Source organism: Motacilla alba, chromosome 1 (assembly GCF_015832195.1).
Source record: "Motacilla alba alba isolate MOTALB_02 chromosome 1, Motacilla_alba_V1.0_pri, whole genome shotgun sequence".
NCBI classification, from domain to species: domain Eukaryota; kingdom Metazoa; phylum Chordata; class Aves; order Passeriformes; family Motacillidae; genus Motacilla; species Motacilla alba.
In genome coordinates, this window is record NC_052016.1 from 59694678 (window position 1) to 59714962 (window position 20285).

General features: G+C 37.4%; 1 protein-coding gene across 2 annotated transcripts in view; it reads right to left on the reverse strand.

The window, feature by feature from the left end:
* TRPC4 (transient receptor potential cation channel subfamily C member 4) overlaps positions 1 to 20285 on the reverse strand; it is a 132990-nt gene that overhangs the window by 54584 nt on the left and 58121 nt on the right. For both annotated transcript variants that reach the window (XM_038142314.1, XM_038142323.1), the window contains exon 3: positions 6440 to 6958. In XM_038142314.1, the coding sequence (XP_037998242.1) occupies positions 6440 to 6958 (519 nt within the window). The remainder of the gene's footprint in view (positions 1 to 6439; positions 6959 to 20285) is intronic.

Here is a 20285-nt window from a genome sequence, read left to right on the forward strand (position 1 = left end):
GTTTTGAGCTCCTCACTAGAAGAAGGACATTGAGGTGCTGGAGTGTGTCCGGAGAAGGGAAATGGAAGAGGAAAAGGGTGTGGAACATAAGTCTCATGAAGAGTGGCTGAGGGAACTGGGGTTGTTTAGCCTGGAGAGTAGGAGGTTGTGGTGAGATGGAGGTCAGTCTCTTCTTCTAAGCAATGAGTGACAGAATGAGAGGCAATTACGTCAAATTGCACTGGAGAGGTTTAGATTGGATGTTGGGAAAAATTTCTTCACCAAAAGGCTAGTCAAGAACTGGAACAGGATGCTCAGGGAAATGGTTGAGTCACTATCCCGGGAAGTATTCAAAAGACGTGTATATATGACACTGAGGGACATGGTTTAGTGGTGGACTCAGCAGTGCCGGGTTAATCGTTAGAATTAAAGTTTTTTCCAACTGAAAGGATTCTACAGCCAACTAGAAGAAGGCTTTGTATGTGTAGCAGATAATCTACTCACCTAATTCATACTATTTAACAATCTGTGGACTTCTTATCTATAAACATGGAGAGTTTTACATGATTTACAAAGCAAACATATGACCTAGTTTAGAGCACCTGACTCTAGCATGGAAAAATGTTTGTCAAATTTTTTGAGTACTATAGCTGAGTGTCTGCAGAAATGGATCTTCTGGAGACATGGACCCAAATGGAGACATGTATATATCTTCTGGAGACATGTATATATCACTCCTCTCAGTTATACAATTCATAGACTAAACATGTCTTCCTTTGGTGTCAAAAATGTCCAAATATTATCAGAGTCTGGTTTTTGTGAGGTTTTGTTATTTTTTACATGGAGACTTCTGAGTGCACCTTTGCAGCCTTTTGACAAATACTCATATACACAGTGACTTGCTACACATGGCCACTGTTTCCATTTACATTTCAGGTGTGAGTTAATTTTAAACACAGAACAATCCTTAAGATGTTGTTTTTCCAAAGTCATTCCTGCTTACAGAGTCAGTAGTTTATGTTTTTGCATCTGAGAGACTTTTAATGAGCAATTCATTATAATTAAGCATTAAAAACATTATTAAGAATATAGCGACTTTTCCTTTCAGTAGTTAAAATTATTTTCTCTAGGAATTGGTAATTGGTAAAATAGTTTTGAAAATCAGTAATTCTTGCTTTCTATCATGTCTACATTGGTTTCTGTAATAATACAATATGGATGATATTAGCTGTAAGAATTTAACTGGCAAACATGTTAAAGTCCAAGTGGTTTTACGAGTAACTGTAGACAAACAAAATCCTTTATTTCATTCAAATGAAGTATTTAGACTCTGACATGAAATAACAGGTTTGAAATGACTAGGCATGTTTTCATTGAAAATTTCACTGAATTTTTGACATTATTGTGAAACATTTTCATTTCACTGAGGCTGTATTTTGCATAGAAAACTAGGAAGAACTGATGATTCCTTTTTAAAAAGTCTTTTGAGCAGAAGCAAACAGATGGTTTTTATTATCAAAACCAAACAACTTTTTTTTTTTTGTCTTTCAGCATCACTTTCCTAGAAACATTGAATTGATCCAGGAAATCTGAATGTCATATTATTGTATTTAGTATTTAATTTAGTTTGAAGCTGATTTCCCTGAAACATTTTCCCTGAAATTCTTTCTAATAAGGCCTGAATTCTTGTTAATTCTTTAAATACATCAAATTGTTAAACTCACTCCCTTTTCCACTCTGCTCTCTGCAGCTGCTCACAACTCAGAAAAACATATCCTGCCCCTGGTAAGAGAGAGCATCTAGAGGTCCAACTAGAGGTATCTGGGAGAGTTTTAGAGGTTAAGAAGTTGCATGTCTAGTAAACAGGGAGAAAAAGTAAAATTTAGATTTTTTTAAATAAAACCTTTAAAAAAGTTAATTCAGGATCAGAGAGACTTTAGAAAACTTAGTTCTGGCTTCTTTAGTTAGGTCTCAACATGACACATAACACCGGATGGAAGCTAGATAAACTACACATTTACTTCAGTTTTTTTAAGATAAAAGCACAAAAAAGCTTATTAAAATTTTTCCAGACCACTAATTTGAAATGGGCAGAATTTAACCTCTTTACTTCTTATTTACAATACAAGATATTCCAAATTTACCAGAGATTGTGTATTTGTCAAGGAAGAGAAAGATGATCAGCATAATCTAAGAATGGAAAAGATAAAAAAAAAAAAGAAAAAAGTGAACCCAAACCAAACCATCCAGTGCTCATTCAAGAAGTGAGAGAGAAAAGCTCAACAGTTACATGCTTAAAAATTCCTGTTTCTTCTGGTTTGATATGAGAATGTCTAATAGCAAAGCAAAATAAGACAGTACTAACAATAATCATAACCTCATCCTGTTACTGCATTTGAGCTTATACAGCCATAGCTTAAATGAAATGGGACGTTTAGCATGAGGCAAAAATGAAAAAGACATATAAAAGTCTAGTATAAGTATTTAAATCACACTGCTTAAACTTGCAGTGAAACCAGATTATATTGATTCAGCCTATTAATCTCCCCTTCTTTACATGTAAGGGAAAATTATTAAGCATTGTAGTAAACACTTTTTCAAATTTTTGGAGTTATATGCTTAATATCTAAACAGAACCAAGGCTAAAACAAAGTTAACTGAACAGTGAGAGAAACTGGGTTTTTGCTGTGATATCTCTTTTGAAAACTCTGAATATATGTGACAAGAAAACATACATTTTGCAATGAGTGGAAAAGAGGACTATTTACTAATCAATAAAGAGAGCTACTATTCCCTTCTACTTGGTTGCATTGCTGCACCAGAGGTTTGCAATTAATTTGAACTCAGATTTGCTTGTGAACCACATGCAGGGTTTGGGATTTGCCTTCTACATCCTTATGTGGAGCTGCACTTAATTCAGAGTAACATTTTCATTTGGTTCAGAAACCAGGGAAACTTATTTCTCACTGCTCATTCTACCACAATGAACTTGTGGCAGCTTTCAGAAAACAAAATTCTCCCTTACTTGAGACAATATTAAACAGCAGACAATTGGACAACAAAATGTCTGTGCCCAGTGCAGGGTGGCAGTGTGACTTCAGGGAACCTCTCTTTGTTTGCTGTTTGTTGGTTGTAGCCCAGGCAACAGTAGGTGTCAGAAACAGGCACCACAAGCTTCTTTGCTTACGGTCAAACAGCACCAGTTGTGCAAAATGAACAGAAAAAAAATAGCACCTTGGATGTTCTATCCCATGGGCTATGCCACAAAACCCCACATATTCTGGCACATACTCTCCTGGTTCTGCCCCATAACTCTGAACAGGTGTTATCCACAGTCTTGCCAGACATCCTGCAAGATAAACTTGAGACTATAAATCTTTCAACCTCATTAGTTATTAATAAAGAAGACTGATGATTTTATCAGGGAAGTTTCTTTGTTGATAATACACTCCAGGTTACCTCTGACTTGACTCCATGGACTGAGAATCGATATCACTGAGATGTCTTTGGACAGCACATGAATGAGAATCACAGTATTATGGCAAGTGTGAAAGCAATGGAAATGCAGAGATGAGCAAATTTCACTGTGGAGAACCTCAAATCCTATTGGCATAATGCTCTTGGTTTGTTCAAGGCCCACTTCAGCAGCAAAGTAGAGAATATGGAGAGCTCTAAAAATGAATGTACTTTCTCAATTTCCACAAACACAAGGTGATACCAGGGGCTTGAAGACCACTACACAAAGCACTGCTTAATCATCTGAATTTCAAGGGACTTTCTCTGTTCATTACAAGGCATTTCTAGATTTACCTTTCAAGCATCATATCATTTTGGTAAGTCCTCAAAAACTGTGAGCATGGTAATTTTCTTTACTCATGTTTGTCAATTTCCATTTCTTTACACAATGAAAATTCTTCAACATCCACTTGTTTACTTCCAAAAGTACCCTAAATTTGCTGTTCTACACCATCCTGTGTCTTGAGATTAAACCAAGTTATGTTACCCAAAGACTACCACACCCCTTTACAAGACTTAGTTCTAATATGTTTACTTGCTTAACATGCCAAAAGGAATTACTACTAATTATTTTTGTATTATTTTCAAATTGAAAGGAAAAAAATAATACTTAACTCCTGAGTACTTAGTCATAATAACAATGTACAAGGACACATGCCTCATTATTTTGTCACTTTCAGCTGCAATTTTTGGACTGAGACTGGACACTCTGGACAACGAGACCTGATTGCTTACTTGTGGAGCTCTGACCTCAGCCCCAGTATGGCATTAGAATGTTCTTTGGTAACAGCATGAATAAAGGCTGAGATTTTAGGAAGGGGTTGTAAGATAAGAGAGGAAGACAATGCATTCTTATCTGTGTTGCTGCTTTGTTGCAGGAGAAGCATTTAAAGAAACAGAAATAGTAATCGTTAAGTCTGGTACAGTATCATCTGAAAATAATTTATAAAAGCAGTGAACATATTGTCTAAAACACTGCACTATCATGAGCTCCTGGCTGGGTTCCAGTTCCCAAGCTGAAAGAATCCCTTGACCCTGGAGGCTGCTGGATTCAGCCGGAGGCTATGTCTCCTGTAACATCCTTAGCACAAGAAATAGAAAGAACCTGATGATGTATTTTTGTCATGATCTGTATGGACCAGGACAGCTGGAATCCAAGCAATTGTTATGCCTGAGGTAAGTTTCTTGATCTTAGAGCTGCACCTACCAGAACACTGTAGTAATAATCAGAAATAAAATAACTGAACAGTGACAGAGGCTACCCTTTGCTTCAGCAACCAGTATGGAAAACATTTTGGAACACATTTAGTAAACCTTGGTTTTACTTCAGCGAGAATCAAATGGCAGGGATAGTGGGAAATATTTATAAAAATGAAGAATGTGTGTAAAATATAAAAGATCACTCATTTGGAGTTGTTTCACTAAATCAGTATGTCCTGATGTTTTCTATTATGAAGAATAAATGATGTAATCAGCTGTATTATTGCAACTTAATCAGGCACAAAAATCAGATGCAGCTATAAAAAACATTTCACCCTACATATGCCTATCATTGTCTCTATCTCAAATTAAAAAAAAAATCAAGCTTTTAGTTATGCTTTAAAAAAAACTAAACAAACAATGAGAGGTCAGAATCTTATTTCAATGCATGAATCCTCATGAAAACAGAAGTCCAAGCTTCAGCTTCTTTATATGACTGTAAGACAGGACTGGCATTTAAAGAAATAGAAATAATGGTTGTTAAATCTGGCAAAGTACAATCTGAACATAATTTATGAAGGCAGTGAAAATGTTGCCTGAAAGATTATACTATAAAACATAAAATTATGCAATACATATTCTGAAGGAAAAAATACTTATTAGAAGACTTATGCAGTCAGAGACCAATTGAGGTTTTTTCCCATCAGTACTTCAGTAGTTCCCTACCTCCACAGTAGCTTCTTAGGATTACCAAATTATATTTCAAATGAACAAAAGTATCATTAAATGTTTGGTTATTACTTCTTCACCCCTTTCTAACATACTTAATACCTTAATACATTTACTATTATATTTTGCAGAACAGAGATCTAGCAGTGATACAATTTAACACACAAGTTTTTTAAGTATTTGCCGTAATGACTGTGAACAAATACTAAATAGTTACATTTGTCTTACCTATAAACTTCCATAGCTCAGCTGACTTGGTATGTACTGTTTCCCAATAAGATAATACAATATATTCTGACATGATGATATGCAGGGATTAGGTGAAGGTTTTCATGGGAACTGTCTTCCTAACTCATTTTTGTGTCTTTTTTCTTCTGCTTTTGCATACACAAAAGAACCAGAGTACTTTTAAAAACATATGCAGACATCCTCTGATTCCAACTGAATGTACACATTGGTGAAGCAAATGTATGGACTTTTAAGTGCCATGGACACCAATACCCAGGTATTTCCATTTTGAATTCTTTATGAAAGAGAATCTGAATGCCAACATTTCTGGGAGTCATGCACGGCTATGAAACTTCTGTTTCAGTATCTGTAATAGCTACTTTTTGAAAAAAACTTCTCTACAGAGGTACCTCTAGCGTGTGTTTGAACACAGCTGCCTTTTTCTGTCAGACACAGTCCAAGTTAATTTAAAGTATGCTTTATATATTTCTCACCCTATTACTGAAGAGCACTTCAGAGCACAACTACTGAAGACTACGTCTATTCAGGTGTAAAAGAAAAAAGTTTCATAGAATCTGTGCTAGAAGAGAACATTTTGAATTCTGACACTATCAAACTGTAACAACTATTCAAATTCGTCTAATTAAAACTATAAAAAGAGCAGAAACCTAGTAGAACAAAAAGAAAGATAAGCAGAAATTTGTCTCAGTTAAAAGGATGTATTTCAGGCTCTTATCTATCACATTACTACTACTGAATACGCTTAAATATTCTCCAGCACACTCACCTCTTTTTGACGGTACTTAATTGCCAGTTTCAATCTTGCAAGATCATTACCACTTTGTTCTTCTATCAAGCTATTATCATCTCTGTAATTAAGAATAATTTCCAATTCCCTGGAACTCCGTGTCTGATCCAGCAGATCTTTTGCAAATTGCTTGCACTGCCGTGACAGTTCCTCATACTCTGACTTAAACTCATTTTCGACTTTACTCAGTTCCTGCAGCTCCCAGCTCAGTTGAAAAGCGGTAAGGAACGGATCCTCACTGGACAAAGCAATCAATGATGGGCTCGCCAGAGCCTTGTAGATATTGAGTCTGGACCGAGAGTGGCGGAGGCTGTCCACATCTGAGCTTGAGACACATTCGACACAGTTACAGCGCACCTCGTGTGGCCTGGGCACAGACACGCCTTTCTGCACGAGGAGCTTTATGATTTCATAATTGTTCGTGTGGGCAGCCAGAATAATAGGTGTGATATCCGGCGTAAATTCTGAAAACTGCTTGTCCAGAAGCACTGGTGGCACCTGTGAAAGAAGGCAAAAACCCTTACAGGCTTCCTCATTGAACAAGAGTTATAGAAAATTAAGCTAAAAATGGTTTACCAGGTAAAACACTTAATGATGGATCTTTATTTCTGTCCAGAGTTGAAGGAAGTTCTTTAAAAATAACAATTCAATTAGCTAAGATAGTGTTTTTCCAGTTTATGAATTGCTATAAACAGGGTGTGATCCTTCACAGAACCTGTTTATATGTAAATAACCCATGTGCAATGATTTATTAGAGCAAATTATTAGATAAAGGACAAGTTAGACACAAATGCTTCTCCCTGGTCCCTTGAAGTGAGCAAGATGGAAATTGTTTCTTGTTTCTTACTGGTTTATCTCAGTTTTATAGGGAAGATGCATGGGGGGCATAACTGCGAATCTCTGAAGGAAGCAATGGCCAGGACACAGACAAGTGAAATTTAGAAAATAAAATGGTCAAGTTAATGCAAAGAGTAAATGAGAAGAAAATATGTGTTTTCTTAAAGGCAATGTTGAAAATAAGCCTGTGTAGAGAAACAAAGATACTTGCCGCAAAGAGCTTAATGTCTTAAGGCTCAGTTCTACATTCACCTGCACAAATAAACATATTCTGTTTATAGGAAAACAGGGCAGTTAGTAGGAAAAAAGGTTCCCAGAGACCATTTTTAAAGCCTCTTCTTACATGCATTTCTGTTTTGTCAGTCATCTTTATCAGAAGACTGTAAGGTTTTTCATTTTAAGCTTATTTCTTTATTTTACACTACCAGACTCTAAAGCCTTTCCCGGGTCAAGACAATTTGTTCAATTAGTATGACTAAGAATGTGAGTGTAATTAGCCAGTGTCAATCAAAATAATTATATTGGCATCATCACTTACAGGCTGACTTTTGTCCACAGCTCAATAACCAAGTACAAACTCAATCCACAGAGCACCACAGAGAGGTGCTCTGAGAGATGTTCTTTCAGGAGGAAGAAAAAAGGAAAATATTTAACTCAAAGTTATCTGAAGGCTAGAGAAGCAGATGGCCATCGCAGGAAGGAAAAAAAATTGATGCAAGTCTCATGACAGCACCATGGCCTCACTGCCCAGTGGAAAAAGCACAACTGGAGTGGGAGTAGTAAAATGGGAGTGGAAAGTCAAGACTGAAGATCTGGCACTCAGGACTGTAATCACACATCCACAGGGAAGCAAAACCTGCCTGGCCATAGTGTATTGCTTAAGTAGCTGTGCCAAATTCTGAGAAGGTATGTGGAGTCAACAGGCAAAAACCCCTTTTCTCCCCTCTCATGCACTCAGACATGCATGCTTGGCTCAGCACTGAGTTGGGCTGGCACTGAGTTTGCCTTAGCACAGGACTGTGGGCTGACTGAGCTGGCATACCCACTCTCATGATCCTGTGCAGAAGGTGCAGCTATCCTCACAGGCGGGTGCTCACAACCAGTGGTTCTGAGCCAAGCAGCTTCTGTGCAACTTCTCTTCTGCTTGCTTTATTCTGAGGTAAAAACAGTGTAGCACGTGCACAGAAACATGGGTTAAATATTACTCATGAGGTAAGGAACCCAGCTGGGAATATCCTCAAGGTACTTATGGATGGAGGGAGCACTTGTGTACAAGAAAAAACAGAAGCTCTATGTGCTGTGCCTGGTCTCAAGCCAAAACCCACAATTCTGAAAGTATGACTCCCCAGAGGACTCTGTGGCTCTGCCCACGCTACTCTGTCAGGTCTCTTCCAGGGTACCTCTCAGACATCTGTCACCTCCCGGCTGGACACTGCACAGAGCCCACCTGGGGATGCCCAGGTGCCCCCATCACATCATTATTTCTGTCCAGTGTGAATTGGGCTTGAAATCCATGTATGTTTTCTCTCCTGTCTTTTGTGTCAGTGGGGGAAGTGAGACCTGTTACGTACCACAATTCTCACAGGTTACTGCAGTCTTAGATTTGTCTCCTCTTTTATATTATATAGGAAAAAAAAAAGAGAGCATTGTGTGCACACAAACACACTTGTTACGCTGTCTAAATTGCAACTGTGGCCAGTGCTTTTGAGACTAGAACATCATGAAAATGGTGGTAGAGATTCAAACTTTGCATTAGTAGAAATGAGATTTTGGGTGATCATAGAGCTGAAAAAGGTTTACAGAGGCATGTGTTGTGTTCTGACAGCATCTGCTACAAGCAGTGAGACTCCTCCTCGGCCTCAGGTTTAGGGTACTGGAGAGCGAAGAAGAGAGCTGCAAGGGCATAAAACTCAAGGTCAGAAACATGTAACTTCTTCAAACTCACTGCCTGCTCAGAGTGTGACTCTGTCACTTCACATGTTGCTAGTTTTTTACTTTCTGACAGTACTGAAGTAACATTTGCTTCAAGCCTTGCCAGAACTGGGGGCTGTCTTAAACATATCAACAGCTGCAAGCTCTGAAAAATTAAGACACAGCTTCGAACAACATGGCATTACAGCGACTGACTTGTGTGTGGGGTCCATTTCCTTACAAGCTGCTTGCTTTTTCTCATAGCTTATCAAAACCTTTCATCTTAAGCTAACTCAGATTCAAGGCTAATGCACACATTTTGGAATTAATCGCATCAGAACTTACCCAAATATAGAAGTATTTATTAAATGTTTTCAGCCATAACTTACAGAAACATTTAAACTTAAAGGGTAAACCCTAAGACTTTCACTTTAATTACATCATGACTTTAACTCCTGATTCTTTACCTTAAAATTACAAAATTTTAAGATTTTTTACTAATTTAAATGAAAGAGAGAATATCAAGATAATAAGGTCAAATTATTCCCTCATCTGAAGCAAAATGAACTTATCTTTTGAACTTATCTTTGAAGTAATGAGCACTCTCATGGCATTCAGAAAATTTCAATATCTAATGGCTGACCCAGAGTTCTTGCTCTTAAGTTATCAGACTTACAATGAATTTTACTTTCAAATTACTAAAAATAGTTCTCTTTAAAGAGAACCAAACCAAATAACCAGCACACGCTGATATTAGCCACACATTTGGAAGCCTTGACAGAACACTCACAGAAAACATTTGAGTCTTCCTTAAATCCTGGAGGATGGAAAGGTACTAGGTCTTTCAGTCACTGGCTGTGACTGTGACTTCTCAAGGCTCACCAGTAGTGTAACTATATTATACATTTTGGAGTCAGCCTGCTAAGTTTGAGGCAAAGTCAAGTAATTTTTGCCTTCTTACATTTTGTGAAGAATTTATAATTCAACACTATTTACAGAGCTGAACATATATATATTTGTTATGAATGTCTATGTGATTAGTAGACAAAAAAAAACCCAACCCAGAAAATAATGGATAGTTCAAAGTCTGAGCATGTCAGTGCTCAAGGGCACAAGATTTTGCTGTCACATTTTTTTTCCCTCACTGTAAGTGGGAATGAGTCAGTCTGGTTTGGATATCTAACAATTATTTTAGATACCAAGTGGAATGGTCCTGTTCAATGTGTTTATATTCCATGTACAGTCTGTGTGAAGACAAGCTCCTTTGCTATGACAGGAAGAGAAATCTAGGTTAAAGTAATGCCAGTTAGGTCTGACATGTTTTCCTGCCCCCATGACATCAAAGGAGAGACTGATTGTTGATGATCTCTTAGACATCTAGGAAACAGAAATACGTAACAGTCAGTTTGGAAAACGAAAAACATAAACCCTATGTGTGTCTTTTTCTCCATCTAGATTTCTCATAATAGCTCTCATTACTGCAATATCTCAACAGAGAGACTGAAAACTGCAGAGTTTATTTACCTGCTGTTTAAGAGCAAGAGCTCAGAATCTATGGAAATCTATTTCCTTGGGCAAACAGACAGGTTCCCTGGCTCTTGAACTTGTTTATTTGTTTGCAATTATTTTGTCTTTTGTTTGTAAATGAAAGTAAATCCCACTTGGTTTTGGGCAGTTAAGGGAATAAATTTCTGAGTCATGTCCATCATGACAGCATGATTGGAGGAAAAATCTAAAGCAAAGGAAAAAAGATAATATATAACAGATAAGATGAATACATATGTCATGCAGTACCAGGTTATATAAGGAAATTAGTATTACTAAAGTGTGTCATCAAAGTCTCAGCTGCTTTATCACTAATTTTCTATAGCTGTCATCAGTCAAACACCTTGAAAATGCTTAACTCTACATTTCTGTACAGCCCACAGTACTTGAGTTATCCCTATGCATACACGGTTCCATGCTTTACATTCTGGCTTGTTGAGCTCTTCTTTTCTTTGGTTTGCTATTATTGTATCATTATTGTATCACCTGAAACACATCCAAGTTAAGACAATGGAAGTAGTTCCCCTTGGAAGGGTTCAAAAATTCCTCCTACCGCAACTCCTTTACCATGGACTAAGTCACCAATAAGCATCCAGATATATTGAATAACTTAGAGATATCACATCAGGATAGCTTGAAATCAGTTGTCACAGCACGAGAATGGTCCTGAGACTCACGTTGAAACTATCCTCACAAGACCACACAAACAGCAGGACTGCAATGGCGGCTCCTGGTTGTCTCAAAGTGCTTTTTCCCACCCCAGGGTGCTCACTGTGTGGTGTACAGCTGGATGTAAGGAAGCTGTACATCAAGGATGTAAGGCAGGCAAGTGGATGGAAGTGGCCAAGCCAAACTCAGGGACAGCATCATTTCTGAGCAGTGTGTGCCACTAGCCATGCAACGCCCATCTGGTACACTGGCATTGTCTGCTTTCCACAGGTAACTTCCCTGGCCTCTCTGAGAAGGGTTCTACCTGTTTATTGTCCTTGAACTCATCACATTTCCTAATGGTAAGTACCACACTCTTAATCAGCTACTGAAGTCTTATCTTTCATTGGTTAAAATCCTGTCACCAGCTTTTTTATTTTTTGTAGGAAACAGACACATAACACAGTAAAAAAAGGGTCTCAGGCACTTTAAGTTGACTAACAACAGTCTAAGGATTAAGGCAAATGTTTTAGTAATATTGTAACTTCTTAAGAATGCATACTTTCATAAGATTTAATTACCAATTCTGTCCTTTAACATTTTCATGCGCACATTTTACCGCAGCACTGTCAAGATCTTTAATGCTTGACTTCCAGATTTCTTTTCTCTGGAGTCTAATGTTATTTTAGTTATGAATTAAAGCCAGGTAGGTATAGCAAAAAAATAATAATTAAAAATCAGATACTTTTGTGTGGAAATTTTTTTTACCGAAGTATTCCAGATGGTTTTTTATTTGTTTATCTTGAAAATTTCCTTTATTCCAATATTTTCCTATGATCTAACAACAAGAAAGGCCAATGCTACTTTTTTTCCATATTAAATTATTTTTGTAATTATAATATGTGATTGTGACAATTCTAACTATTAATTTTACAAAATGTCCCCAATACTTTCCTGTGAAAATATGATATTTCATGTCATGCAGGAAAGATGTCTAGCACAGAGGAGCTATGATAAGCAACCCAATATATATATCTAATTTTATATAGTTGAAATTGGGTAAGGTAAACACTCCCCTTAGCATGGAGCTCAACATAATTATTCTTTAGACACAAGCCATGTGCTAACTAGCTCAAAACTTGATTGCTGTGCTCATGCTGGTACTGACCCTCAGCTAGCCAAGGCTTGTGCCTCCTAACCTGCACTGCTGGGCTAAAAGACAGTATTTTTCAAAAGTACTGCATTCATAATTTTGGCCAGTTATCCATGCTGTGTGAAAAGAGGGTATGAACAGTTAATGTGCTCTGTAGTAGCTTGCTTTTAATCTCTCTCCTCCTGGTAAGGGGGGGGGGAGGCAACATTCTTGCCTCTGTGTAAACCCGTCTCAATGTACATCACATGTCTTAATATATTTCCAAGGCTCAGGCCTAAATGCCCTCATTTGATAATATGAATCACTGTTAGCAAAGGATATCTTTCTCCCACTTAGAATAGTGTTTTATGTAATATCATGTCCATTTATTTAGCTGAAAATTTACTTTCAGCTTTGCTGGGACATGACTGGAACAGGGATGTTTGTAGTAAAACAGAATCCATCACATTTAAGGAGGCTTCAGTGCTTGCCTTTTTACAAGTCTGTGAATTTTGAAAAGTTAAATGTACAAGTTTGAGTTATTTTCATCCATTTTTTCTCCAAGTGCAAGCTGAGTTTACAAAACCTTGGATGTGTTTTTTTTTTTTTTATCAGCTACACTTAACCTACCCCAAAGATGTGAGCTTCCTAATGCTTGTTCATGCTCATCTTATTACAGCTGAACCAATTTGTGTGTCACAAATGTCACATCATGGACTGATCACTTCCAGTCTCCATGACAGCCACATTGCACAAAAAGCATGAATGTAACACATAAAGGAAAAGAATTTGACCAATCTGTTTCTAAAGCTCTGCAGTGGTGGGTGGATATGTCACACCCTTTCCTCACAATGTTTCTGATACTTCATATGCTCTACCTTTGTGCAGTTTAAGCCCATAAATTCTTGTTCTATGATATGTGAATACAGACAATACTTCATTTCTTTGCTTAGTTTCTGTTTTCTAAGTTTTCATTCAGACTTTCCTTATGGGGCTGGAACAGGATAGGTCCCTTCCAGCTTCCCACCCTTTAAGGTCCCTTCCAGCTCAGGCCATTATGGGATTCTACAATTCTACAATCTGTGCTCATTCTGGTGACATCAGATGTGAATCTGATTTCTGAACAGTAAAATGGTATTGTCCAGTCTTTTTGTGTTAGTCTTGTTTTAATATTCCCTGTAGAACTGTTATTTTAATTGTTTTCAATTCCAAGACATACTTGGTTGATTGTTTCTGCTCCACTTGGACCCTTACTTTTTTTTTTTATGGAACTCTTTTATTTTTCACAGAAATAATTACTTGCTTGCCAAAACCTGAATGCTAATTGTGTCCTGCAACAGCCTTGAGATCCCGCCATGTTGTCAGTTGTCTACAGAATTAACAGGCCCTCTGTTTCATCTAAAATGTCATGAATAATTGCACTGATAGGGATAGTCCCCTGCAGGACTGCTCATTTCACCCCTCTGTTGAATTCCTATGTCCTGTTTTACCAAGTACTGTGGGCAACTCCTGTGGGTTTGGTTTTCTTAGACTCTTTTTTGAGTGACAGTTTATGAAATCTTACAAATCTCAAGCTATATGATAGGTACTGCTTTTCCCCAACATACAGAACTTGCTATCTGGTGATGAATGATAATTATATTGTTATGACAAGCCTTTGTTCCTGACAAACCTTGGTAGACTGTTATTCATGTCTATATTTTCTTCCAGGTGCTTACAAGCAGAATGTTTGACTATTTTCTTCAGGATATTCCCTAATGTAAAAAACTCTAGATTTCTTTTATCTGAAAAAAAAGAGAATACAGAATGGAAAGGGAATGCTGTAAAATTAATTGATAACAGTTTTCAGACAGAAGCAGAGGAAAATATATTGGATTTGATAGGTTTAGGCATGAATTTGTTGAGTGGAACTGATATCAAAGGACTTCAGTGCTTTATTTCTCTCTCCTTTTTAATTTTTTTTAATTTGTCCTCTCTGTATCTCTGAAACAATTCTGATCCAAAATACGGCCTGTACATCAAACAGCTCATTTCCAATTAATGTTTTCCTGTGAGCATTATGAGTGAATGGATGTGCTGTTTCAGCAGTCAATGCCACTAGCTTGAGGAAGGGTGGGAAATACACTCAAAGGAATAATACGAGGATATTTCGAATTTGTTTTCAGCTATGGAACTTCCACTTGCTCTCTCCACATACAATTTTTAAACAGGTAAAGGACTGTTTCTAGTAGGAGTTCTGGGCATTGCTTGATTGCTCATAATGAGGAGTGACAAGAAAAAATTGCTTTTACTCAAGGGACAGCGAAAGAAGAAAAGTAAAATGGTTTGGAAAAAACATGAGAGCTGAGAAAGAAGAAAGATCTTGTTATGGAAAGGACTAAAGGGGAACTTGAATTACTTATTTCCATCATGATAAAGCTCATATATACCTCTCTCAGAGTTTGCATGATGAGTAAAGTCAATACTGAAATGTCCTGAATGTTCAAAATAGATCTGGGGGGGGCCCTTCCCATTTGAATTTAATAAACGGATGCATCGATAATTTCCCCAAACACAAAACGGTTCATAAAGACAAAATCATTTTAATGAACCAGTCCATTTCCTGAGAATCTGTGTCTCCAGCCTGATTATTAAGATGTGGAAAAGCTCTTCCTTTTCCCTATTCATTTTTCTTGTCCCAAAATGGCTCCAATATTCAGCTAGAAAGGTGGAAAGAAATTGGCTTGCTTCGACACTGAGATTTTCAGAGAAATGTCAGAACAAAGATGCTCTTAGAATCGAAGCAGAATCCTTTGTTTATCCCTGAGCTTCCTAGATCTAGAAACAAGAAAAGCTGTCCCACTGGCTATAGAATTATAGATAGTTTCTGGAAAGGAGCTTTTGCAGAAAAGACAATAACAGATTGGTGGCCTCCCTTGGTATCAACAAACTGTTTAGGAGACACAAGTGTCTCAGAGGGTGGGAATTTGCTAAATGTCTTCGCAGCTGATTGCAATTACTTAACATTGCGAAGCAATTTGTGATATCTTCATGGCTGGGAAGTAAATTTAATGTTTGAGAAAATTAAAAGGGTTGTACTCACAAAGAACAAAGTGGGAAACAGGCAAATTTGCGAAACACAGAAAAATGTTTTCTCTATTAAAAAAAAAAGAGAAAGGAATACAAAAGATTATGGCAGAGACAAAGAAACCTTTATCTTAAGAGTATGCAGAGGAACTTCACAATAAGCTGTTTCACAAGTACATTATTCCCAGTGTGTTATTCAGTGGTCTGTTATTTAACAGCAGCTCTACATTTTGAACAATACAGTAAATTTCCAATATTTCATAGATGCAAAACAGAATATTTTTTCTTAACTATGCAGAGGAGACCAAAGCTCACACAATTATGCTAGGATATTCTGGGAATGAAAGATGTACTTGAGAGGCAAAGGACTGAAAACTGAATTTTATTTCAGGTTGATGATATTCTCAGCTGGATTCAATTCCTTAACAATAGACACGTTAAGATTCTCCTTGCATACAAGAATCAATTGAACAATCCTCCTGCTCATAAGGTTTTGGAAATATATAAGTAAACAAGAGAAGATTGCTAGAAATAAAAATATTCCATTTGAATTCCCACTGCAAAGAAGTCAAAGGAGAAATGGGAGAGACATGCATTATTATAACCTGCCCTACACCTGTCCTACAGTGAGAGACCAGGGGCATAAGAGTTAATCAGAGGTATTTAAAGGTACATGGCTCGAAGGAAACCTTTGAAACTGATGCCAAGGGGAATAGATTGGTTCAAACCCCTTAATACTCCTTGTTTCAAGTTAGGCTTATCCTAGTACTGTGTTCCTCTTCAGTTCACCAGTTGGATGGATCTTGATATGTACAGATCTTACACACACGGTGCATCCATGCATAAAGAGTATTCTTAATGTGCTTTAGGATATGGAAATGTTGTTTGTTTGTTTGTTTGTTTTTTCTTTGAGCGTATGTAAGTGTGTTTTTACTAAATTCAGGGCATGGTAGAAAGCAAAGACAATAAGCAAAGGTCAAAATGAGCAAGGAGCAGAGAAGAGAAATTTAATCTTATCAGCCAGATGGCTTGTACTTACAGTAAATGTCATAAAATAAGTTAGCAGCAAATAAAATGGTGGTAGACTTTTGCATTTTCTGCAAATTTTCAGCTGTATCTCAGCAGTATATAATATGAAAAGATACACTTTGAGGGTGGATATTTCAGGTTTCTTTTTTTTTTTTTTTTCCCTACCAGAAGGCCTCACACACTCTGACAAGCCTGCAAACTTAGATAATATTTTATTACCAACCCTCTGTAGTGTCTTAGTAGCTGAGTTGAAAGGGGAACTAATTTTACTTCCTGCCAATCTGGGGTGAAGATATGGAAGATACGGATCCTGGTACAAGCACAAGTACGATTAAAACACTTCTGTCAATGCAGTATGTGACATACATATCCTCTATCCAGAAAACAGTCAGTAAATTGACAAGCTGAATTGATAGCCTCCCAAGACAAGTCAGACCCTGTTATCACATTAATGGGCTTTGTCAGTCAGTCCTCTGTGACTTTTGAATTTGTTGGATTGCTCCAGCTGGGTGTTAACATGAAGAAATATTAGAAATAGTAAATTCCTGCAAGTTTTCCAAAAGATATAGATGTTTGAGATCTGAAGAAAATTCTGAAGTGTAATGCAGCTATGTTACTAGACACCAGAGAATTCATGCAAAACCAGGATATTATGAGTGTATCAGCCTCTTCAAAAGCTTTGATGAATGCTCATAACACCAAATTTCAGGAAATTCCATCATGATACATATAGTTAGGGGGGAATCATAATACAATCACAGGTTTCATAAATTTCACTGCTCACAGTGAAATTTGACAAGAGATGCCCTGTGACACAAAGAAAGATAATGGTGGGGTGTAGAAGACCATATATGGCCTTCCACAAGCTTCTTGACAGTAGTGTGTTTCTGTTTTTTAAATTTTCCTAGTTTGAAAGGCTGAAAGTTTAAAAAGTCATTTGTTTTATCGATTATTATGTATGATTGCATGCTTGACTCCCAAAGACTAACACTCACTTTGAAAAAGTCTGTCAAATTCTACTCTTGCATTATTTAAGAAGTATCTCCACAGGTTCAAGGAGATTCTCCACAAGTTCAAGGTAACTGCATTTGGGCTCCTTATAGACAGAACTCTACAATGGTGGCTCTTTGAAAATATTTCCAGTGGACCGCTGTTCAGCGTTGGATTGCCTGGAGGTTTCTGTCCATCAGAAACTGCTGTGCCTTGAGCTTTTTTCAACAGAAGGTTGTCCTGTTCCTAAAATATTTCCTGTGTTTCTGCACTGGGAACCATCAGAAGGATGATATGTTTCAGAGGAATGAACAGGAGGGTATTTATCTTCATATTTAAACACCTAATGATAGCTCTATATCTGAATTGCTTTTAAGCTTCTATTATACCCAGGAAAATTTAGGACTCACCTCAGTTGCCCACAGGTTCTGTGACATAACTACAAGGCCACAACACATGTCTCACAGATATTCTAAAATGCTTCATATTTCACTTACCCACTACATGTGAGTTACTGAGGTGATGTTGTGAGTGGAGTCCAGAGAAGTCTTTTTTCTTAGCTTACAGCAGACACTTGGTATTTGGTTAGCAAATCTCTTGCTCATCACTGACCTTACTGCGAGCTCAGCTATCTGGCTTATATGTGAGCAGTAAATGGACTGATTCAAACAGCATTTCACTGCTGAAGACACTCTACAGAAGGAGAGAGACTTACACAGATATGACATGAGACCTACTGGAGGGTCTCCCTCCTCTGCAGCGCAGGCAGGGGACAAGGAGGACACATCTCTGCACAGACCGAGCTCCACTGCTGCCTTGCCTTCAGCCTCAGGCATCTGAATGGGGGGGCTGATTTCCACCCCCTTACATACAGGTATCTGTATACATATATTTCTATATAGCACATATTTACATAGAGCACAGCTCTCAGTCTGCTGTATCAAGGACCAAATATTAACTGTTCTCTGAGAGGCTGCTCTAAGCAGAAAAGATACTGGACTTTTTATATTGCTCTTCTAATGCTTATAAATTTGTCAACTTCCTAAGTTAAATCACATCAAAAGTACAAATAATTGGCAAAGGAGATTTCTAGACCTTAGAAGACAAGACTACCTCAAACAAAAAAGGTTCTCTTTGTTGAACCTCTCACTCAACAAATTTATACTAGTGGCCTCAAAGCTGATTCTTAACATTTTTTCAGGCACTGGAAGACTGTTAAAATCTTTAGATTTTAACTGCAATCTTTGGAGTTGATGTGTTTTCAGGAAGTGAAGGCAGGTGGGTTTGGAGAAAAGGATGCCTGGCATGGAGGCTTGTGAAAACGACAGCACAGGACCACTGACTGTAGAAGGCAGAAATTTTGGACATCTTTTTAAATTTGCGGTCTGTCCCTATTCTGATTGTTAGTTTGGCTGAGTGCTGTAAAGAGGGGCTCAAAACACATGAAAAGAAGGGAAAATAAACCAACACAGAAAATGTGACTTCTTGAAGAAAAATCTGACTTTTATGCAGACTGTATTTTTTAATTACCTTTCTAAAGATTTGGAGTTTCTTTTTTTCTAAAGGGTTTGATTTATTCTAGGCTTTCAAATATTTTTCATAATCTGCACTCATCTCCTCATGATAGGAATGTACTTTAATTTCTAGCATGAGCCTCAAACAAGAAATACGAAAATTTCAGCAAATAATGACAGAAAAATACTCAATATTTCTGAATCTGTAACACTTCAAGTTTAGGAGAAGTTTGGATCACCAGCCGTCTTTAAAATAATTCTGTATTTGTTACCACCAAAATTCTCTGGATTTCTGCAAACTGCAAAACCAGAGGAATAGATTAATAGCTGGGAAAAGTCATTCTCAATAACACTACCTTCCAGGAACCTATCTGTAAGGATCCTGATAGTCAGAACTTTTCTTTATGTTGCCAATAAAAATTAGCTCATCATTTTGTACAGGTCAAGAAACTGTCATGTTTCCCCATATTTTGTCATTTGTCTTTTGGTATTGCCATGGAATATGATGATTTAGAATTTGTTACAAGGTGATGGGTGCATATTGTAGAACACATTGCCTACCTCAACATTGAAATTGCTAGCAGCTCTGTCGGATGGCACAGGCACACCAGTTTCTGAAGTATCTCCTTAGCAATTGTCAGAGGTTTTTCTACTCATCCACCCACCTTAGCTCTGATGCATATAAACACAGACAGTTTGGGTTTATTGCCAAGACACAATGGCATTTATGTGCAGCTTTTTTTGAACTTGAAAACAGCCAGCAACCTCCTTAAAACCCATGAAGACTACTTGTGTAAATTCTTATCTCCATCTCATATGCAATTGGCCAGCTCCACCCTTACAGTGCACCTGTGCTACATGTTGTTTACATGTGCCCAAATGGTTATATGAAGGACTGAATATGCAGATATCAATTTTATCAATAGAATGAAATACCCCCTACACAGCTTCTCCCATTCATCCTTCTATCAATATGTCAGAAAATTCTAACTAATCAGACGCCACTGGGAAAAAAATACTCAGCTACCCACTCAGGCAGCTAGCAGCGGAAAGAAACAACATTTTGCCCTCACGTTCCACTTCAAGAATGTGTACTTTCAGCCCGACAAAGAATCTCTGCAACACCTCCTCCATACTCATTACTAGCTAGACT